This window comes from Dendrobates tinctorius, unplaced genomic scaffold, assembly GCF_039654945.1.
Source record: "Dendrobates tinctorius isolate UK_male_01 unplaced genomic scaffold, ASM3965494v1 ptg000281l, whole genome shotgun sequence".
Lineage (NCBI taxonomy): Eukaryota > Metazoa > Chordata > Amphibia > Anura > Dendrobatidae > Dendrobates > Dendrobates tinctorius.
In genome coordinates, this window is record NW_027361948.1 from 2,506,781 (window position 1) to 2,532,166 (window position 25,386).

Below are 25,386 nucleotides of genomic sequence, written 5' to 3' on the forward strand. Positions count from 1 at the left end.
TAATAGATTAAAATATATTCTGTTAGTATGATTTTGATATGTGTCAATTTCTCTCTATAAGTTTATTTTGCATATATTTATTTAGCAGTGACAGACGCCTTTTTAAAGAAGCTTTCCACCCAAAATGTAAAAATGTCAATATGTTAGCGAACATTTTTAGATTTGCTTGAACATTGACTATATTCAAAATTAAAAGCAACTGATGTGATATACACAATAAAATAGGAAAAGATCACCTGTTAAAATTAAAACGGACAAAAAAAGGTTCTACACCATATTAAGACTTAATCATATGAAAGAGGGGATGTATAAATGAACCAAAATACAAAAGGTATAAAATATACATATCTTTATTATTACATGTAAATTCAGATAATAAAATGTTAAAATAATAGTCCTCACAATGAAAATCAAAATTTAGCCACAAGATGGAGCCATAATTAGTAAAAAGCACAATAATACACAGCCTGGTGGTAACACACAAAAAAATAATGAACGTGAATATATATAAAAATATCAACAATTGTATATATAGATATATATATATATAAATCACCTTGTACTATCAATAAGGTGCATAAGTTAGCAGAAATGTGCAGTACAATCAACAATTGTGTAACATAAGCAACTGTGCAAAATAAGCAATGAAAAAAAGTGGTGTGCACAATGTGCTACCAACTGCTCCTTTAAGGAGATGTGTAACCATGTGAACACACTGCAATAGAAATGCAGATAAGCTGTGAAAGGGTCAATACCTACAATATAACAATAAAAGAATAGTGTCCACAATGTCCTGGCTTCCCTACCTATGTTTCGGCAATAATTGCCTTCTTCCAGGGTAGTGTCCCCTGGAAGAAGGCAATCATCCCCGAAATGTATGTAGGGAAGCCAGGCGCCATAGCACTTTGCAGGTATTGTCCTTGCCACAGCCTAATTGCACTTTATCTGCACTTGGTTTGCTTATTTTGCACACTCCCTCAAAGGAGCTGTTAGCACATTGTCGACACTATTCTTTTATTGTTATATTTCACAGCTTATTTGCATTTCTATTGCAGTGTGTTCACATGGTTACACATCTCCTTAAAGGAGCAGTTGGTAGCACATTGTGCACACCACTTTTTTTCCATTGCTTATTTTGCACAGTTGCTTATGTTACACAATTGTTGATTGTATGGAACATTTCTGCTAACTTATGCACCTTATTGATAGTACAAGGTGATTTATATATATATATATATAATTGTTGATATTTTTATATATATTCACGCAGTGTGCGCAGTGTACAAATGTGAATCCGGCCAGCAAAAAAACGTTTCAGTGTCCATCCTGTCATGTCTGCGGATGCCAAAATTTTGGCGGATCCGTTAAAAAAACGGATCCAACGGATGACCATCCGTCAAGATCCACCGATAATGCAAGTCAATGGGAAAAAAACAGATCTGCCAAGAAAAAAGGCGGATCCGTTTTTTTGCAAAACGGCGGATTTTGACTGATGGTGACAGACGGATGTGTGAAAGAGGCCTTACCATCAGGCTGTGTATTATTGTGCTTTTTACTAATTATGGCGCCATCTTGTGGCTAAATTTTGATTTTCATTGTGAGGACTAATATTTTAACATTTTATTATCTGAATTTACATGTAATAATAAAGATATATATTCTATACCTTTTGTATTAGGGTTCATATGATTGAACATTGACTATGTAGTCTTTAACTGTAAATGTAGCATCTATGTAACACATTTCACGGGGCTTCTACTAACTTGCCTTTAAGTATGGTACTGCAATGAAAAGGCAGTTTCATTCTGTGGGCTTCTAGGGCTTGTGTTCCCACCTTTCTTGGATTGATTGCTTATGCTAAGGTTCCGCTATAAATGTTAAAGCCTGGAAAACCAATTTAGCATTTTAATGATTTAATCAGACTCACAGATTTTTTACTTCTGACATCATTATACACTTCAATGATGAAACGGATACATGTATTAGCATGAAGAACCATAATCAGCAGCTTCTGGAGAAATATTTTATTTCCATATGCATAGTACAAGATCCAAGGACTCTAAGTCACCGGACTGAAGTTGAAGTTGTAGATAAAAGCATAATCTCTTTTGCATGTTTGTATGACACACATGCGATACAGAACAGAGAACCTTCTCATCAGGAAATGTCTCTTTCATAATGCTATATACAAAGCTTTTTTCTTATTTAATTGTTTTTATTGGTATTTTAAACCATTTTAGAGGGAGAAACACAATTTAAGGCCTGTTTCACACTTCAGTTTTTCAGGTCAGTCGAAATCCGCCAAAATGGCGGAAAACGGATCTGTGGCCCATGAAACACCAACGGGAGCCACCGGACCATTGGTGCCCTGGGATCCGCCGATACGGTAATTTTAAAGGAACCGCGCCTGAAAACAAAAAAGAAAAAAAATACCGGCGATGTAGCGGCATCCAGAAGAGAGGGCATGTCGGGGGATCGTGGACTTGCATCTCGCGGGATCATGGAGCGTGAACGGGATATCGCGGGATCATGGAGCGGGATCGTGGAGCGTGAATGGGCATGTCGCGGGATCATGGAGCGGGAACGGTTATCTCGCGGGATCGTGAACGGGCATCTCACGGGATTGTGGAGCGTGAACGGGCAACTCAGTGTGATTGAATGGGAAAAGAGAGAGAGATTTTATCCAGCAGCCAGATGGATTTAGGGTTAAACATGTAGCAAAAGAGAAAAATACGGATCCGGACGCCAAAAAAGGTTGCATTGCCCGTTCGGTAATCTCCGCGGACACCAAAATTTTGGCGGATCCACAGAAATACAGATGCAACGGACGATCCTCAGTCAAAATCTGCCGATAATGAAAGTCAATGGGGAAAAAAACGGATCCGCCAAGATAAATGGCGGATCCGTTTTTTTTGCAAATCGGCGGATTTTGACTGATGGTGACAAACGGATGTGTGAAACAGGCCTAAGCCTAAAGGGTGGGTGGAGAGAAGAAGAGGAGAGGGGGAGGTAGGAAAGTTAACAAGATTTCAGTGGGGGGGATGGGGAAAGGGTATAAAAAGGAAGGAAAGGGTAATCCCTATGAAAATAGGGAAAATATTTTATGTTTTTCTGTGTATCTTCAACTTAAATTTGGTGGCGTCCTTGGATCTTGTAAATTATCAGATACGTATAGTCTGGAGCCTGACTGTGGAACTTGTAAATGGTATTGAGGGACACATCAGAGTTTGTCATACATGCGCAAAATGAAAAATTAACTAAATACCAAGAGGTTTGATGATATACAGTATGACACGTGTGGTAGATTTTACACTTGCTTATCCTAAGCCTAATGTTTATTATAGGAGGTATTTTACTTATACATTAGGTATATTTTTCTTTTATCTTTAAATAATTACCTCCTTTTCTGAATTTGTTCTTCAAATCAATTTTTCTCTTTCATTGAAAAAAAATATTTGAAGAGTTAAATTAATATTTTTATGACCAGGAAATACAATAGAGAATACTTTATTAATTTCCCCTGCTTTGAAGTCCACTCCGTTTTTATTTTTGTACAACAGGCTTCAATGGTCCCCCATGAGGGAAAGAGTGGAATAGGCTTGTGTTTTTTTTAAATGCCAGTGTATTATTTAGGTAGCCTGGATTAGGACCTCAACCCTTGTATATATTTGTGAGCCTTAAAACTCTTTCTGTTTAAGGCAGAATTTAAAGGTTTATGGAATAAGGTATAGCATCATACAGGTTTAGGAACATTTTCTGTTCATTTCATAAACCTATTCTACTTTAAAGACTTTGATAAAGTTTCCACCTTAACATTGAATATAGTCACATGACAAACCACTCAGATCAATGATCTCAGGCAGACAAAATCAAAGGAAAGAACTTAAAAAGGAAGGAATAAAATGGAAACCACATCCACATCATCAGCAAGGCTTTAGTTTTCTCTCAGAATTAACTGTATTGACATGCTCTATTTTCAGATAGAAAATGAAATAAAAATAAACCCTGAAAGCTAAGGTATGTACCTCTGGAACTCCAGGGCCAAGACCCTACACATTCACAGCACAAATCTGGCAGATCTCAAGGCAAGAAGAAGGTCAGAATAAGAAATAAAAAAAAGTAAAGGGAATAAAGACAGGCAGCTTTGAAGCTCACAATGGTCAACACGAAAAGTTACATTTTTCTATATGTACTTATTTTCTTTTCTTAACGTTTTAATTGTCTGAGGTTGCCATTTTTATTTGAAAAAAAAAATCGGAAAAAAATATGTACCATACAAATAAAGGATGACTGAGTTAGATAGCATAGTGGTCTACTTGTATTTTTCTGTACAGCTGTGCAAATCCAATTGTTTACTTATCATCTTCTTACATTTCATGCGAGATATCGGGACTGGAGCAGACACAAATGCAAACGGGTTTGTCCTTTCCATCACTATCCTCATGAGGATGAGAAGAAAGCCTTTGAGATGTGACAATGTTGTGCCACCATAACCTTTGGTTTTGTCTACAATCCTTTGTGTGTGATGCTTCTCCTTCCCCTTGGTAGTAGCCATCCAAAGCTTCAGACTCCAATTAAATGGCAAGTGGAGTTCAGTAACCATCAGCTAATTAAAAGCAAATACTATGAAAAGTTCAAATAAGGTGCATAAGGGATTAAGTGCTATCAACAAAAATAGAGATGAACCAATTGTTTTGCATCAATTTCCAGCTTGTTCCAAATTGAATTCATTCTAGTGTATTCCTTTGATTTAGTGATATGTACTTTATTAGTTAATATAAAAAATGCTCAGAGAATAGGGAAATTTCCATGTGTTACTACTGTCCCAAAAAAAAAAAAGTAAAGTTTAATCTTCTAAAATACTGAACTGTAAATTCTGCAAAATTACAAAACAAGTTAGAGTAACCGTGTTGGAATCACCTGAAATTTCAAAGCAATAGCCTTAAAATGAGTAGCTACTTGTCACTTATGCTGGTTGCATTCACAGGCAATGCTAATCTTTTCAATTGGAGACATTCTTTTCTGTCATTCCAAATAAAAATTGTGCTGATATTCTGTTTTATTTATTTTTTGCATGATTATTGTAATTTTGTGCTCCTTTTTTCCAAATGGCAGTTTCAAAACAAGTGAAGTACTTTTATATTTCAAGCCTTCGAGAACAAGTTTAATACTCCCAAGACTGAATGAGTGAAAATGAATTTCATTGTGTTTAAATGGATGAAAAGTTTACTTTTCTCCTATCTTACATTACATATTAGGTCTAAAGTGAATTGTGCTAAAGTGTATTCAATTACCTTGATTCATTAAAAGCTTCCAGTAGTAATTGCCTGTATGTAAAACAATGGATCCAAATGCTCAAACATACGTAATACATCATCTTGTATTTTTATAATAGGTCTTAGTATATAACCGTCCATTATTAATATACGCTACAGGCAAATAACCTTGAAGCTTTGACTGTACCATTTGGAATGTGAAGATTTCACTTAAACCGACCAATTTCTGAACCTGGAGCATAAGATGGTGCACATTTACCAAATTAAACAGAACAGCTATTGGTATTTGCGTCTTATGATGAAAAATGTTGAGGCTGAAGATCAATGTTCAATGAACTGTAAGATGGAACTGAGCTTTGGAGTATGATGTTTTCTTATACCTAGCTTATAAGTCATTAGTATGGATATTGAAAGTCATCTGCATGGTCTTTCTTGTTTCTTCATACTTTGAGTTTATCAAACAATTTTAGTTTCTTGGGAATATTGAAATGAAGCAGATGCATTGAATAGCTTGCAGGACAATAACTTTTTTGGGTTGGTTGAATGAGGAAAATGGTAAGAAAAGTAGAATAACTTCTTTCTTCTAAGGGCCTCTGATTGATTAAAGGAATTTTGATAGTTTTTGTTTTATGCTCCATGTGAAGGTTTACATGAAGATACATCTTGAGTCATGTAGTTGGGATATCAATAATGCCTTTTTCTGCCAAAGAAAGATTCTGTTTTATGGTTTAAAATTCATTAATACTAGGTTCATATTCCATCCAAACCAAATCATGGCAGGAAAAGAAAGCCAAAAGCAGCACATCATGTAAGACCTTTTTGCTCTCCATACTGGATAGCACAATAGTTTTTCTGTAAGCAGAGGTCTTAACTAGAATGTTTTTGTATCCCAATGTTTTCCACACTGTATGTCCTCCCTTATTTGTTATATCCATGAGGTTCATAGAAGGAAGAAGAGGAAGCAGAAGACTCTGCATCCAGCCAATCCGAACTTGCACTTGGTAAAGATGACAATCTTAACTGAGGCACGGCTTGGTTTATCCCTTCCAGGGTACCCTGGAAGAACAGTTTTCAGCTGTCTACACTCATCAGGGCAATGACTTGTTCTAATTTGTAGGCAAGTTTTTGCTTTCCAGCTTGGTCATCTTGATCTAAAGCTGTTAAAATCTGTAACAAAAAAGAAAGATACAAGTGTTAACACACTGTACATACAGAATTATTGAATGTTTAACCTGAAATAGAGTTTGCATGTAAAAAAAATGGGTATATCAATACAAAATATAGCTTATCATGAAACTGCCATGTCTTTTTTCACTTTTTTATCCTAAATCTGATGTGTGTCCATAAAATACCTACTTCTGTATGACTGTTCTTTAGCTCGTCATACACATGAGATGGTTTTAGGTCAAATGATGCTTCAGATGAATGTTTGGTCAGCAGCCTTCATGGCCAGCAATCCCATACACAGAAGTGCACATTCTGCCTAGCATTCCTGTATTCTCCATGTGAGAGTCATCTGGTGGTGGCTCATCAAAGAACAAAATGATTGGCAGTCTGAAACATACCGAATCTTTAACTCCCCAGACAATATTTCTTGTCTGACGTCCCCATAGTTATTACACAGTTTGTCAAACAAGTCGATAATGGCAGGATCAGCCAACATTAGTCTAATGTGTATGGAGTTCTTTTCATTTATTTAGCTAAAGAGTCAGGTGTGAAAAACAGATTACACAGTGTTTTTTTTAGCGAGCTTATTAAACAAGTGTCAAGCACTTAAGAAAGAGCTATGGAGTAAGGGATATAGCTTAATGGAATTTCAGGATACAATTTCCCCTTGTTCCTTGTAAGGAAGAGTCAATCTGAAGTTCTGATATCAACATATTAGCAAGTGGTTTTTGGCAAAAAGTTTTTTCATTAAATATTGAATATTTTGCTATTTTCTATCACACTGTTCAATGCTTCATCGTTTCCAAGATTTATACTTTTTTGTCAGAGCATTACCAAACAGTGAGCCCATGCACATTCGGCCAACAGCCATTCCTCCTGATACTTCTTCACCCATATATGCTCAGCCTAGTTGAACATACATGTATACTGAATGGATAGTGGGTTGAAAACCACTGCCAGACCTCTCTGGTCAAAGCTTATCTATGCTGAGAAGCAAAAATCAGTTGGATTTCATCAGCAGAGATTCAGGAGGCCTACACAAATAGATGGTCATTGGTTCTCTTTGAATTGCTGGCTTTGATTGATATTGATATGGCCCACTCCTATGTTCTTAATGAGCTCTAGTATCAGATAGTCAACTAGGGTAGAATAAGTTATCGATACAGTGTTCTGAATCAGTGCTATTTTACAAAACGATAAGTTGGTTTTGATGGTCTATGTGGTATTGACTGCAATCTTTACGAAAGTGCAGTGATACACTCTTTGAAAAAGCATAGGCTATCTAAAAGAATATAGCATTGTTAATGATTCCATCCACATGCCAAAACTGATAGACTAATCTTCATAGAAAATGTTCATCTAATGCACATAACTCCTCTGCTGTTTGTTACCAAATAAATTGTGCGCCTTGCGAGTGGCATCACTAACTTAAGCAAGTTTTCTTTTGTTCTCTGAAACCCATTAGGATTTGGGGTGATGTCAACCAGTGAAAAGCGCAGTATGTAATGACTAATTATTTTGTGGCAAACGACTGTCAGGAACAGACAGCAATGCTTTCAAAGGGAACACAAGTGCTTCTAAAAGAGATAGAGAAGTAATGCTGCAACCTAGTTGTAATGAGATAAATTCATCAACACCCAGATAAAAGATTTCGAGCAAGTCCTGCAGTTCTACGTGCAATGGGGATAAACTAAGCAATCAAAAGGTTTGGTGGGCAACTGACAGCAAAATATCTTCAAACACCAAACGTAATCAGAAGAAAACAGCAAACTCATTTTCACATTAGTACAAAACAGAAGCAGTATATAAAATTGATGTACATATGGATTGGAATGTTCATTAAAGTATCTAAGATTCACCAAATAATAGCTAGAACTTTGCTCTAATTTCTCAGTACGTGCAGCCTTTATTGCTTTTGTATTTATTTTGCAAGGCTTTTCAATTTACTTGGCCTCTGTTATTATGATTGTCACTCTGATTGTGTGGTCATAACAATATCTACACTGTATGGATTGAAACACAGAAAACAAGCTTTTTACAGTATCATTTCTAATTAGATTTTTCCAAGATACGATAGCATGTCAGTTATTGCTTTATAATTAAGTTGTCAACAATAGAATAGGCCAATTTTTTCACATTCATTCAACCAATTATAGTTTATAGCGAATGTCACCAAAGTTGACAAACTATATGACTGTAACTACAGCAAGTCATGTAATACAAGAACAGAAGTAGCAGCAAAAATCACTGTTGGAAGTTGATCACAGTCAACTGTAATCCTAAGTATATCATCTCAACGACAGGCAACCAAGACATGTCTACTATTAGTTTTTCACTGTCTTTTCAGCGGATCATGCTGTATCCTAAGATTGCTTTCACACTGCTTTGGGCAAGTTCAGACATGGATATGTGGTACCAATCAATTTTACCCAACTGTTATTAAAGGGGTTTAACATTGATGATCCTTTCTCTGGATAGGTCAGATCAGAGGGAATCCAACACATGGAACCTCCACCAATCAGCTGTTGGCAGTAATCTACATATCTACAGTTTATAGAGTGGAACATAGCCTCTACTTCACTCTATTCTGCCATAGCAGCTTCTGTTCACATTCAAAATCCACTAACCACAGTATTGCCCAAGGTGGGAAGACTGCTTTGATACTGGCAGATGATCGGATTCAAACCATATCCACATATCTTGATGAATAGATGTTCACCATTCCTACCAGGACTGTTGACTGTTGACTTTAGAGAACAAACTTGTCATCTTTCCTCTTTTGATGATCTAGTTGTGTATGCCATGTAAGTAAACTGTTAATTATTTATTTTACTCGCTTATAAAGCGCCATTAATTCTACAGCGATTTGCAGACATCATCGTCATCATCACTTTCCCTATTGGGGCTCTCAATCTAAATTCTCTATTAGTATATGCTTGGAATGTGGGAGGAAACTGGAGTACCTGGAGGAAACCCACCGGAGGAAACCCACACAAATACAGGGAAAACATTCAAACTCCTTGTAGATGTCTTTGGAGTTTGAACCCAGGAACCCAGCACTGCAAGGCTACAGTATCCACTGAGCTACTCTGCTACTCTTACTATTTATATTGATTTGATGGTTTCTGTTGTTAATTATGATATTTTAGTTTGTGTAGTTACCATATTCCTCAGTTAAATTGGGGCAGCTATTATATTGATTGTATATCAGTGAGTTAATCAATTCGCATTTCAAACTCTTTAAACTACTCTTTAATTGGCTGTATAACCACTAAACCATATATCATGTAATAAAAGTAAATATACTGGGATTTAGAGAAAAAACAGAATTGGTGGGTTATTCTGAAATCACTTATACCATCCAAGTTAAACAATATTACAAAATGAATGATTATCAATAAAATTAATATAATAGCTGATTTCAAATTATTTCAGTATAACTATACTTACCAAACAATATTTATAGATTCAGGCATTGCCTTGGAGTGAAACAGCGTGCATATGTGCAAAGTGAAACTATGCATTTTGCTCAACTATTCTCAGCTGTTGAGCTGGCAAGCTGATATCAGCAGCCAATTAATTTCCCTAAGCCAATAATTAAGTAAGTTTTTAATTAGAATGAAGAATTTCCTGCTAGATTTGAGATGGGCTGAGCAATGAGATGTGTTGTGCAATGAGATGTATCCTGCCATAAAGCAGGGAAAGCCATTAACGCTCAGAGATTAGAACTCTCAAGTTAGATTTGACTTTGCTGGCTGCATAGGAAATCATTGCACCATATGAATTACTTACTATCTGGGGAATCATTATCATAAAGCATACAATATGCACTATTTCTGCATGTGTCTCTTTATCAGTATGTATCCAAGTTTATTTCTGAACAGGGTCCATATGTTTTCTTAATTTCTTTGTTGATATGTCGATGGCTCCCCAGATGTTCTATGTCAGTCTCAGATGCTAGGCTCATCACAGAGCTGGCATTACTTCATAAGCCTTTCTCACTTCCCACATTTACGAATACGTTAACGAATAACAGACGCACAATACATTGATCTTCTATGTTAACACTCCTAGATCTCTAAATGAATCGGATAAGGTTATCTTTTAAGTCCTGCTATGATATGTCTAATAGTTGTCATCCAAGCACACTAAAGAGTTATAGGCCATAAAGTCTAAAAAAAATTCTTAGTAAATTTAAGTACCATTATTTTTTTCAAGTGTGTCTTGTGACACTCCATAATACCATTTCAGTCTCACACAACTAATTATGTTGTGGTGTACTGTAGTTATGGTTGTCTATGTTTGATACAATTTATTATGGTTTGCTAAAACTCTAATTTTCAGACAGCTTAAATGGAACCTGTCACCAGCAAAAATACTATTAACCTGCAGATATAGGGTCAGTACCCTCCCCGGTGCCCGCACTTAACCGAACACTGCAGGGAGAAAATTAACTTTATTCGACCCAGCAGCATTCCAGTTTCAGCCACAGAGGTGGCGTCGGCGTGGGTTCAGCAATCGGACCTGTCTGACATTAGCTCTGCATTGGGACCAGGGGCACCTCCCCCATAACTGAATTCGGAACACAGCTGGGAGGAAAAAACTTCATTTTCTCTCCACAGCGTTCAGCTAAGTGTAGGCGCCATGTAGGTTAATAACGCTATTTACCTGCAGATTAACCTTAAATCTGCAGGTTAATAGTGTTTTTTTCTGGCGATAGGTTCCTTTTAACCCCTTCACCCCAAAGGGTGGTTTGCACGTTCATGACCGGGCCAATTTTTACAATTCTGACCACTGTACCTTTATGAGGTCATAACTATGGAACGCTTCCATGGATCCCGGTGATTCTGACAATGTTTTCTCATGACATATTGTACTTCATGTTAGTGGTAAAATTTCATTCAAATAACTTGCGTTTATTTGTGAGAAAAATGGAAATTTGGCAAAAATTTTGAAAATTTCGCAATTTTTCAAATTTGAATTTTTATGCCCTTAAATCACAGAGATACGGCACACAAAAAACTTGATAACTAACATTTCCCACATGTTTACTTTACATCAGCACAATTTTGGAACCAAAATTTTTTTTTGTTAGGAAGTTATAAGGGTTAAAAGTTGACCAGCGATTTCTCATTTTTACAACACCATTTTATTTTTAGGACCACATCACATTTGAAGCCACTTTGAGGGGTCTATATGATAGAAAATACCCAAAAGTGACACCATTCTAAAAACTGCACCCCTTAAGGTGCTCAAAACCACATTCAAGAAGTTTATTAACCCTTTAGGTGCGTCACAGGAATTTTTTTGAATATTTAAAAAAAAAATGAACATCTAACTTTTTTTCACAAAAAAAATACTTCAGGTTCAATTTTTTTATTTTACCAAGGGTAACAGGAGAAATTGGACCCCAAAAATTGCTTTGCAATTTGTCCTGAGTAGGCTGATACGCTACATGTGGGGGTAAAACTCTGTTTGGGTGCATGGCAGAGCTTGGAAGGGAAGGAGCACAATTTGACTTTTTCAACTCAGAATTGGCTGGAATTGAGATCAGACGCCATGTTGCATTTGGAGAGCCCCTGATGTGCCCAAACAGTGGAAACCCCCAATTCTAACTCCAACCCGAACCCCAACACACCCCTAACCCTAATCTCAGCCCTAACCCTAACCCTAACCCTAGCCCTAACCCTAGCCCTAGCCCTAACCCTAGCCCTAACCCTACCCTAACCCTAACCCTAGCCCTAACCCTAGCCCTAACCCTAACCCTAATGGAAAAATGGAAATAAATACATTTTTTTATTTTATTTTTCCCTAACTAAGGGGGTGATAACGGGGGGTTTGATTTACTATTTATGGCAGTTTTTATATTTGGCAGCTGTCGCACGCTAAAAGACGCTTTTTATTGTAAAAATAGTTTTTGCATCACCACATATTGAGAGCTATAATTTTTCCTTATTTTGACCCACCGAGCCATGTGAGGTCTTATTTTTTGCGGGACGAGTTGTCGTTTTTATTGGTACCATTTTCGGGCACGTGACATTTTTTGATCGCTTTTTATTCCGATTTTTGGGACACAGAATGAACAAAAACCTGCGTTTCATGAATTTCTTTTGGGGGGGTGCGTTTAAAATTGATAAAGCAGTTTTATTCTTCGGGTCAGTATGGTTACAGCGATACCTCATTTAGGTCTTTTTTTATGTTTTGTCGGTTTTATGCAATGAAAACTATTTTATATAAAAAATAATTATTTTTGCATCGCTTTATTCTGCGAGCTATAACTTTTTTATTTTTTCGCTGATGATGCTGTGTGGTGGCTCGTTTTTTGCGGGACAAGATGACGTTTTCAGCGGTACCATGGATATTTATATGTGTCTTTTTGATCGCGCGTTATTACACTTTTTGTTTGGCGGTATGATAATAAATCATTATTTTTTGCTTTGTTTTTTATTTTTATTTTTTAAGGGCTTCGCTAAAGGGGTTAACTAATGGGACAGTTTTATAGGGCAGGACGTTACGGATGCGGCGATAACTAATATGTGTACTTTTATTGTTTTTTTTTTGTTATTTCCAAAAAATGGATTTATTTGGGGGAATATTTTTTTTTTCTAATTTATTTGGCGATTTTTTTTAAACTATTTTAACATTTTTTTTATTTTTTTTTAACTTTATTAAATAGTCCCAGATGGGACATCACTGTCCTGTGACAGATCGCTGATCTGTCACATCACAGATCACTGTGACAGATCAGCGATCTGTCACAGGCAGTGCAGAAGGCTTCCTCATGCCTACGCTTTGCAGGCACTGAGGAAGCCAGCTTCCTGCAGGCCTCCCGAAGGCCCCCGTCGCCATCTTGGATTCGGGGGCCTGCAGGAAAGGAGCCCCCCGCAGCAGCGCTGCACATTGCGCTGCCGTGGGGGGCTCAGGGAAGCACGGAGGGAGCCCCTTCCCTGCCGATGCTTCCCTTTAACTCCCGGTACACCGCGATCATGTTTGATCGCGGTGTGCAAGGGTTTAACGTGTCGGGGGCGGTCCGTGACTGCCCCTGACACATTGTGCCGGGTGTCAGCTGTGATAATCAGCTGACACCCGGCCGCGATCAGCGGCGCTCACCACGTGGGCGCCACTGATCGCGGTAGACGTACTATCCCGTCCATGGGCATAGGGACCCGAGTCCCATGGACGGGATAGTACATCGGATGTCAGGAAAGGGTTAAAATGGGTTTTCATGGCACATTCATGCTAATTTAATGGTCATCAATTGACTACATACAAGCCGATCAGTGCTTGTTTGGTTACCGGTTTAGACAGGCTGACTACAATTCAACACACACAGAATGATCTTTACTACAATCATTCTCTGTGCATAAAATTTCATATTATTGACGGGAAGCACATCTCCTGTTTACACAGGACAATATTCTCCTGATAATGATGATTATTAAGCCCACTTAAAAAACAGCGAACCCAACAAACCAGCACTTTGCGTGTTAACCAATTTGTTAACCTGCTTAGTGGGCTGATAGTCAAGAGCAATTTTAGGAACTTAGTTAATCTTAAAATTCATCAAATTTAACATAGTGATTAATGCTGTTTCATAAATTTGGCACATTTTTAGACTATCTAGTCTAAGTTAACATCTATTAGTTGACTCACTTTGTATAAAAACGTTTGTGCACAGAGTCACATGAAACCACTTCTCTTTCTCACTAAGTCAGTCCTATTTTACCCCTTTAAATCAAATATTTAAATAACCGCAGTAGTAATAGACTGTACTAATGCTCCACGTATACTCTGTAAAAGCAAGCAACATACAAAGCAGCAACAAAAAATTCCATGAGTATTCTATGGAAACCATGATGCACAATCAGGTAATTACCTCTTCGCTATACTTTCCAACATATGAGTAGATCTCTGAGAGCGCACTCATAGTGTTGAACTCATTCATGTGCATACGGGATTGCTCTGCCAAGTAAGCATTCATATCTTGGTCACTGATAGCTGGCATTTTGGCAATGTCAGAATAGTACCTGGAAAAAGAACAAATAGAAAAGCATTTTTTAGAGTACCCTGAAATCACAAAAACCAACAAAACTTCATGTTTACTTAAATAAGAACATTTTGAATATGGTTCCAATAATTACTTTTTTACCCTTGAAATTGTTTTCTTTTGGTCCACTGGTAATTTTAGTGGGTTCATTTTAAGGCACATAGAGAACCACTTCTTATATCAGGAGTCATTGTACCATATTAGTGTTCTACAGTCGCATAAAGGTCGATAGATTTCTATACAGATTCTCATGATCCCCTGGATAAATATATTAGATTCAACATTTTTGATACATTTTTATTCATTTTGAAGCTGTCAACAATAAGTGAAAGAAATCTTTGTTGTATCCTTTGGGCTTCATTGTATTTCATTCCCTAAAGATTTTCCCATCTTCTGATTCATTAAGGAATGTTGTATTCTCCATGTCCTTCATCCCTCATGTAATTCCTGTATAAGCGGACGTCGCACGAGGAAGGCAATCAGTCATTGCCATTCACATCTGTGCTTTGCTGTCAACTAGTTAATTAGACTCAATCATTTACATATTTAATTTCTTCATTCTGACATTCTGTGCACCAAAGAAGTCAGCAACATGATACACGATTTTATAATTAGGACCAGAAGTCTGATACTAGAATAGCTGACAGGTGTCCTGTGGATATCATAGCGATACCTACTGAGTAGAGCAGGAAACTTAACAAGTGCCACTGGACATGGACACCTTAGATAATAACGAGTGCAGATATTAAATCCATAATTAAACTCACTATATTTTTTAGCTCCTGATCAACCCTTTAACTAACCAAAGTCTACAACCTGCACATTTATATGTATATAACTCATGTGTGGTTGGACATGGAAGGAGAGCTTTGTATTGGAAACCCCATGATTATGTCTTATTCGGGTAGAGAAAAGCTCCAAATCAGAGAAAATGCAAAATTCACAAACTAAGTCTCCTCCAAATATTTAGTGAAATTCTAAGGCTATGTGACCACGATCTGGAAGTAGCAGCGCTTTGGACGCAGTGTATGTTCGCTGCGTCCAAAACGCTGCATTTTATTGAACGCAGGTAAATCCTCATGTGTTCATTGAACCATGCGGATTTACTGCATTCAATGCATTTCTATTGGTGAAATTTCTGTTGCAGAGACCAGTATAGAAATTGACATGCTGCGCTGCTGAAAGACGCGATGCATGTCAGTGTCTGCGGGTGATCTGCAGGCGCTCATACACGCATAGTGGACATTGGAGTTTTTTAAATCCCATCCACTATGCTGTAACATTTGGCATAATACGCAGCGTCAAAACCGCAGCAATTCCTGATCGTGGGCGCGTATCCTAAGTTTTAGAGCAGTTCCTATTTACATTGTAAAATACAGAGTAGCGACATGGCTCCTAAACACTTATATAGCAATCACAAGTCTGCAAATTAATTTGTATTCAAGAAGACACATGTGAATATGTCCAAGCCGGCATTAGCAGGCTGTACTTTGTTTTTTTTTTATAGCTGGTACAGGTGGGAAAACAGCAGCTAGAAAAATCACTATTTTCTATTTCGATGTAAAACATAATTACCACCAACTGTGAATTTTTCATTCAATAAAAACTCACATGAAAAATGTGGATCCATGCTAAAAGTTTTCCTTTTTTCATATTAAGAACCTTTTAATCATAATGCAAAAAATGAATCACAGCATGTGTGGTGTGGATGGACAAAATGGCTTTGCAAGCACTAGCAATGGTACTGTATAAGCCAGCACAATATGTTTGGTATATATGACACCAAATGTTCTGTGTATTCACAAAGTATTAGGCATAAAAGAAAAGGAAGGCAGATGGGTTATCATTATGTTATCACAGACATTTTCTCAGGCCAGAAGTTTGCAACATATGGAACATACTTCCAATACGTCTCTCTCCACTGCATGGCAGTGGTATACAGGAATGCATGTGACTCTAACATTCTGGGTGCTTGATCACAAATCAATAGTCAACCTCAAGACTAAGCCGGGGTCAATACCCTGTGCTGCCGCCGTCATTTGGGATCAGAGTGTGCGGCTGCATAAATACATGCAGCCGCACACTCCGTTCCCGAGTGCTGGCGGCAGCGCCAGATATTGATGCGAGAGACCCATGCGAGTTTCTCGAATTACACTTGCAAGTGTGTCCTCGGCCTAACCCTAAAGGCCTCGTCACACACAGCGAGATCGCTAGTGAGATCGCTGAGTTTGTGATGTCACAGCGATCTTGCCAGCGACATTGCTGTGTGTGACACACATCAGCGACCAGCCCCCCCTGCCAGGTATCGCTGATCGTGCATGTCGGATTGTTGGTGGGATCGCTGGGACATCGTTATGTGTAATGGGGCCTTAAGTTCTGATGGTTTGAGTAACCAAACAGACCTGCAGTATTACATTATCATTCTGTGCACGGGACTAAATATTTTTTATCTGCCCTGACCCAACTCTAGTTTATGTTGCCTAATCTGAGGATAGCATAAATATGGGCAGAGAACCTTATTCTAGCACTAGGTCATTTACTGGGCCTTTGAATGTAGTTTTGCTTGTGCTGTATGAACCTCCATTTTTTAAGGCCTTCTCTCCACGATTGCATTACTGGATTCTGCCTTTCTAGAGCATGAGCAGAAAGATGTCAATCAGTAGTGGCAACAGTACCAACAAGAGCTCTAATAAGCTCTGTTCTATGGCTAAGTGTCAATTAATTGAGAAGACTAGCAGGGTTACAGCAAATTAAACAGTGTTTTTTAATCCAAAATAAAGCTACTAGGGCTTCTGTGGATACTTCATGCTGGACTCCATTTAGGAAGCATCAAAATGATGACATATCTCCTTTAAATCATGTTTCCTTTTATATTTGATTGTTTAGTGGATAGCAGCTATACACAAGCAGATCTATTTATCCATTAGATAGAAGCAAGGGTGGCTTATTACATTTTGATGTACAAAAATAACATTTTAAATATGTGTTTTGCAAAAATTAATGTTTAAAATTGGCTTTTAAAGCACCACTCCAGCGTTTTTTTTATTCCACCACTGGAGTGGTGCTTTAAATGTAATCCACCTGCCACCCTGTCTCATACTCACCTGCCACTGTCATGATTGTTTTCCAGCATAGCTGCCCTTCGGTCACTGGCGAAAATGTGACCTGCCGTCAGCTCCAGTGTTTCATGGAGCAGCGCACAGGTCACTTTTCAATACAAGTCTATGAGAGTCACATTCTGGCTCAAACTTTCTTTGAGAGCTTGTGACACAGTTTGTGACCGAAAAGCGGTGAAGACGGCGGAGGGTCAGTATATAACCGTGGGCAGGAAACGTACATTCAAAGCGCCACTCCAGTGCTGAAAAAGAAATCCTGGAGTGGTGCTTTAAGGAATACAGGATAAACAAATGATGAACATACAGTACCTAGGCAATATTTACATAAAACTCACCTTTCGACCCAATTTTTATAACTTGGGATGTCCTTGGCATAAAGGAGTTTGTTTGAAGGAGAGTCCTTCCCTAAGCGGTGCTCTGAAGTAGAGCATGAGTCCATAAATGTCTGTGCCACCACAGACAAACAAGCATCTGTAATGCTATTTTTGTGGATGTCGAAGACAAACTGGGGATTTTTGATGACATTGACCCAGAACCTTAATGGTAAGCTGCGAAGAGAAACAAAATATAATTAGCATTAAACAGCTACTGTACCATATTTAGTGACATAGCTTTTTCTTAATGCAAAACAATGATTATATCACATATTTTTCATGAGTACATTGTATTTGGCATAAAAATGTCCTTTATATACGAAAGAGCTAGATTTTATTATGGTACGTTTATGCTCTAAAAAATAGATTGTTTTTACAAATTCCAAAAAACCTAAAATTCTATGTTTGTTAATACATAATATATTGAGGTTATTTTTTCTGATATAGAGCTCCAATTGCTTTGCATAAGCATAGAATTGCATGCTGAAAATCTTGCTATCACCACCACCTCTAGAGGGAGCTAAGGAGCTTCCTTCCAACATTTATACTATGGAGTTTAATATATTAAATGGGACACATAAACCAGTTTGAAACCAAAGTGCAGCCATCGCAGCAGCAGGGCATCAGTAAAGTATTAATTAGTTCATTGCATTTCTACTATTCAGCAAAGGAGGTGAAAGCAGAGTGAGTAAAAATGTTTTGGGTTCTTTTTAACCCCTTTTAGACCCTTTGTAATACAAAAATAGTGGATGGGCAACATCTAAACATTTTGCTACACAAAAGTAAATTTTTTTTTTATACAATTTGTAGTAAATTCACCTCGAAATTGATTCTCTCATCTCTAGTTAACATGGAATAGAGTAGAATGTGCTAAACACATTATTATATAGTTTTGCAGGAAAAGCTTCAGCTGTACTTGTATTTTATTCACCTGTGAATTTTTGGCTTAGTGAAACTTGTTAATCAGTGAATAACAATCTTCCAATTATGACTTTCTATACAGAGGTAGCTGCCAATCATCAAGTAGAACACCAACTAGACCCATAAGTATGTAAATATCATAGTTTTAATAAATACGTTAGAAAATATACTGTCTCCTGTCCCACAAAACCCATATACCAATCTGTTCACCTCTCCGGCTCTATAACATGCTGCCCACAGAACGGATTGCAGGTATAACATCAGATTTTCCCTTTAAGATGTGGAAATGTATTTATTTTTTATTCATTTATTAATTACATTTGCTGATATAGCGCCAGCATATTCCGGAACACAACATTATTTTCCAATTTTATCTATATACTACTGCTAATGTTAGAGCTTTAATCAATTCACAATGCAAAATTTTGCTGGGAAATAAATGACATTTTATTAAATAAAATATGTAAGAAATTGGAAATGGCATTTAAAGTTATACTATAGGAACCATATGGCCGTAAGGTTACATCTTTTTAACCCCTTCACTACCAAGGGTGGTTTGCACGTTAACTCCCGGGCCAATTTTTACAATTCTGACCACTGTCCGTTTATGAGGTAATAACTCTGAAACGCTTCCATGGATCTCGGTGATTCTGACATTGTTTTCTCGTGACATATTGTACTTCATGATAGTGGTAAAATTTCATTCAAATAACTTTCGTTTATTTGTGAAAAAAATGGAAATTTGGCGAAAATTTTTAAAATTTCGCAATATTCTAAATTTGAATTTTTATGCCCTTAAATCACAGAGATACAGCACACAAAAAACTTGATAAGTAACATTTCCCATATGTTTACTTTACATCACCACAATTTTGGAACCAAAATTTTTTTTTGTTAGGAAGTAGTGTTGAGCATTCCGATACCGCAAGTATCGGGTATCGGCCGATACTTGCTGTATCGGAATTCCGATACCGACTTCCGATATTTTTTCAATATCGGAATTCGGCATCGGAATCGGAAGTTCAGTTGATTGACGGCCTGACGTCATCATGATGCGCGGTGTGTGCGCATCATGATGCGCCGTCATTTCGGGCCTTCCGGGGGTCTCTGCCGGCCTGCCGGGGGGCTGTGCCGGCCTGCCGGGGGGCTGTGTGGACTGCCCGGGGTCTGTACCGGCCTGCCGGGGGGCTGTGCCGGCCTACCGGTGGTCTGTGCACCCTGTGGGGGTCTGTACCGGCCTGCCGGGGGGCTGTGCCGGCCTGCCGGGGGGCTGTGCTGATGTCCGGGGGTCTGTGCAAGCATCGTCCGATGGGACTACAAGTCCCATCGGGCGATGCCTGCTACCATGACAGTGATTGACACATTAGCCAATGATGGGACAGTAGTAGTCCCATCATCCGGCTAATGTGTTAAATGTTAAAAAAAAAAAAAAAAAAAATACTACATACATACTACATGCATGCTACATACATACTACATGCTACATACATACTACATACATACTACATACATGCTACATGCTACATACATACTACATACATACTACATACATGCTACATACATACTACATGCATGCTACATACATACTACATGCTACATACATACTACATGCATGCTACATACATACTACATGCTACATACATACTACATACATACATGCTACATACATACTACATGCATGCTACATACATACTACATGCTACATACATACTACATGCATGCTACATACATACTGCATGCTACATACATACTACATACATACTACATACATACTACATGCATGCTACATACATACTACATATATACTACATGCATGCTACATACATACTACATGCTACATACATACTACATATATACTACATACATACTACATACATGCTACATACATACTGCATGCTACATACATACTACATACATACTACATACATACTACATGCATGCTACATACATACTACATGCATGCTACATACATACTACATGCATGCTACATACATACTACATGCTACATACATACCACATACATACTACATACATACTACATATATACTACATGCATGCTACATACATACTACATGCTACATACATACCACATACATACTACATACATACTACATACATACTACATGCTACATACATACTACATATATACTACATGCATGCTACATACATACTACATGCTACATACATACCACATACATACTACATGCATGCTACATACATACTACATGCTACATACATACCACATACATACTACATACATGCTACATATATACTACATGCATGCTACATACATACTACATATATACTACATGCATGCTACATACATACTACATGCTACATGCATGCTACATACATACTACATACATACTACATGCTACATACATACCACATATATACTACATACATACAATACATTCATACAATACATACATAGACATACAGTACATATAACATAGAGTAACATACTTACCAATACTTGTCACATTGTTCCCCGAAGCCATTGTCTTTTCCGGGATAAATATTAACATAACAAACCACAAAAATACTCACCCACGATCCGAAGCAGTCCACGAGTGTGTCCCACGATGATCTTGGGTAGAGAACTGCAGCATCAGATGATGCTGCCGTTCTCTACGGGCTGCAGGAATCCAATGACGGAAGGTAGGTATCCTTCCGCACTGTATTCCTCCGCCACTTAAAAAAAAAAAAGTCCCTAGTCTCACTTTATGCCATTGCTGCGTGGGAATTTCCCACACAGCAATGGCATAAAGTGAGACTAGGGACTTTTTTTTTTTTTAAGTGGCGGAGGAATACAGTGCGGAAGGATACCTACCTTCCGTCATTGGATTCCTGCAGCCCGTAGAGAACGGCAGCAACAGCTGATGCTGCAGTTCTCTACCCAAGATCGTCGTGGGACACACTCGTGGACTGCTTCGGATCGTGGGTGAGTATTTTTGTGGTTTGTTATGTTAATATTTATTCCAGAAAAGACAATGGCTTCGGGGAACAATGTGACAAGTATTGGTAAGTATGTTACTCTATGTTATATGTACTGTATGTCTATGTATGTATTGTATGAATGTATTGTATGTATGTAGTATATATGTGGTATGTATGTAGCATGTAGTATGTATGTAGTATGTATGTAGCATGTAGTATGTAGCATGCATGTAGTATATATGTAGTATGTATGTAGCATGTAGTATGTATGTAGCATGCATGTAGTATATATGTAGTATGTATGTAGCATGTAGTATGTATGTAGCATGCATGTAGTATGTATGTAGCATGCATGTAGTATGTATATGGTATGTATGTAGCATGTAGTATGTATGTAGCATGCATGTAGTATATATGTGTTATGTATGTGGTATGTATGTAGCATGCATGTAGTATGTATATGGTATGTATGTAGCATGTAGTATGTATGTAGCATGCATGTAGTATATATGTGTTATGTATGTGGTATGTATGTAGCATGCATGTAGTATGTATGTAGTATATATGTAGTATGTATGTAGCATGTAGTATGTATGTAGTATGTATGTAGCATGCATGTAGCATGCAGTATGTATGTAGCATGCATGTAGTATATATGTAGTATGTATGTAGCATGTAGTATGTAGCATGCATGTAGTATATATGTAGTATGTAGCATGTAGTATGTATGTAGCATGCATGTAGTATATATGTGTTATGTATGTAGCATGTAGCATGCATGTAGCATGCATGTAGTATATATGTAGTATATATGTGGTATGTATGTAGCATGCAGTATGTATGTAGCATGCATGTAGTATATATGTAGTATGTATGTTGCATGTAGTATTTATGTAGTATGAATGTAGCATGTATGTAGTATGTAGTATGAATGTAGCATGTATGTAGTATGCATGTTGTATGTATGTAGCATGTAATTTTTTTTTTTTTTATTTTTTTTTACATTTAACACATTAGCCGGATGATGGGACTACTACTGTCCCATCATTGGCTAATGTGTCAATCACTGTCATGGTAGCAGGCATCGCCAGATGGGACTTGTAGTCCCATCGGACGATGCCTGCACAGACCCCCGGAGCCTGCACAGACCACCGGCAGGCCGGCACAGCCCCCCGGCAGGCCGGCACAGCCCCCCGGAGCCTGCACAGCCCCCCGGCAGGCCGGCACAGCCCCCCGGAGCCTGCACAGACCACCGGCAGGCCGGCACAGACCACCGGAGCCTGCACAGACCCCCTGGCAGGCCGGCACAGCCCCCCGAAAGGCCCGTACAGACCCCAGAGAGGCTGTACAAGGGCAGGAAAGGGTTTTTCTTATTCCGATACCGGAAGTCCCATAGACTTGAATGGGACTTCCGGTATCGGAATCGGCGATACCGATACTTTTTTTAAAGATCGGCCGATACCATCCGATACGATACTTTGAAGTATCGGACGGTATCGCTCAACTCTATTAGGAAGTTATAAGAGTTTAAAATTGACCAGCAATTTCTCATTTTTGCAACACCATTTTATTTTTACGGACCACATCACATTTGAAGCCACTTTGCGGGGTCTATATAATAGAAAATACCCAAAAGTGACACCATTCTAAAAACTGCACCCCTTAAGGTGCTCAAAACCACATACAAGAAGTTTATTAACCCTTTAGGTGCGTCACAGGAATTTTTTGAATATTTAAAAAAAATTAACATTTAACTTTTTTTCACAAAAAAAATACTTCAGGTTCAATTTTTTTTATTTTACCAAGGGTAACAGGAGAAATTGGACTACAAAAGTGATTGTGCAATTTGTCTTGAGTACGCTGATACCTGATATGTGGGGGGAATCACTGTTTCGGCGCATGGCAGAGCTCAGAAGGAGCGCTGTTTCACTTTTTCAATGCAAAAGTGGCTGGAATTCAGATCGGACGCCATGTCGCGTTTGGAGAGCCCCTGATGTGCCTAAACAGTGGAAACCCCCACAAGTGACCCCATTTTGGAAACTAGACCCCCCAAGGAACTTGTCTAGATATGTGGTGAGAACTTTGAACCCACAAGGGCTTCACAGAAGTTTATAGCGTACAGCGGTACAATTAAAAAAATCATATTTTTTCCACAAAAATTATCTTTTCACCCCCAATTTTCATTTTACCAAGGGTAACAGGACCCTCAAAGTTATTGTGAAATTTGTCCTGAGTACGCTGATACCCCACATGTGGGGGTAAACCACTATTTGGGTGCATGGCAGAGCTCGGAAGGGAAGCAGCGCCATTTGACGTTTTTGGATGGAATTGAGATCGGACACCATGTTGCGTTTGGAAAGCCCCTGATGTACCAAAACAGTGGGAACCCCCCACAAATGACCCCATTTTGGAAACTAGATCCCCTAAGGAACTTATTTAGATGTATGGTGAGCACTTTGAACCCCCAAGGGCTTCACAGAAGTTTATAATGTCCGGGCATGAAAATAAAAAAATCATATTTTTTCCACAAACATGATCAATTAGTCCCCAATTTTTTTATTTTCCCAAGGGTACCAGGAGAAATTGGACCCCAAAAGTTGTTGTCCAATTTGTCCTGAGTATGCTGATACCCCATATGTGGGAGAAAACTACTGTATGGGCACACATCGGGGCTCGGAAGGGAGGTAGTGACGTTTTGGAATGCAGACTTTGATGGAATGGTCTGCGGGTGTCGTGTGCGTTTGGAGAGCCCCTGATGTATCTAAACTATTGAAACTCCCCACAAGTGACCCCATTTTGGAAACTAGAACCCCTATGGAACTTATCTAGATGTGTGGTGAGTACTTTGAACCCCCAAGTGCTTAACAGAAGTTTATAACGCCCGGGCGTGAAAATAAAAAAATCATTTTTTTCCCACAAAAATGATATTTTTGCCCCCAATTTTTTATTTTCCTAAGGGTAACAGGAGAAATTGGACCCCAAAAGTTGTTTTGCAATTTGTCCTGAGTAGGCTGATACCCCATATGTGGGGGTAAAACACTGTTTGGGCGCATGGCAGAGTTTGGAAGGAGCACCATTTGACTTTTTCAACGCAGAATTGGCCGGAATTGAGATCAGACGCCATGTTGCATTTGGAGAGCACCTGATGTGCCCAAACAGTGGAAATTCTAACTCCAACCCTAACCACAACACGCCCCTAACCCTAATCCTAGCCCTAATCCTAGCCCTAACCCTAGCCCTAGCCCTAGGCCTAACCCTAGCCCTAACCCTAGCCATAACCCTAGCCCTAACCCTAATGGGAAAATGAAAATAAATACATTTTCTTTTAATTTTATTATTTTTCCCTAACTAAGGGGGTGATAACGGGGGGTTTGATTTACTATTTACGGCGGTTTTATGTTTGGCAGCTGTCACACGCTAAAAGACACTTTTTATTGTAAAAATAGTTTTTGCATCACCACATATTGAGAGCTACAATTTTTCCAAATTTTGGCCCACCGAGTCATGTGAGGTCTTATTTTTTGCGGGACGAGTTGACGTTTTTA

At 38.3% G+C, this 25,386-nt stretch overlaps 1 protein-coding gene across 1 annotated transcript in view; it reads right to left on the reverse strand.

Annotated features, from left to right (window-relative positions):
- Window positions 1-1,200: 1,200 nt before the first annotated feature.
- PLXNA4 (plexin A4) overlaps window positions 1,201-25,386 on the reverse strand; it is a 1,025,959-nt gene continuing 1,001,773 nt past the window's right edge. The window contains exons 30-32 of the mRNA XM_073559904.1: window positions 17,942-18,154; window positions 14,320-14,470; window positions 1,201-6,443 (exon numbers count right to left, since the gene is read on the reverse strand). Coding sequence (XP_073416005.1) covers window positions 6,348-6,443; window positions 14,320-14,470; window positions 17,942-18,154 — 460 coding nt within the window. The 3' untranslated portion in view covers window positions 1,201-6,347. The remainder of the gene's footprint in view (window positions 6,444-14,319; window positions 14,471-17,941; window positions 18,155-25,386) is intronic.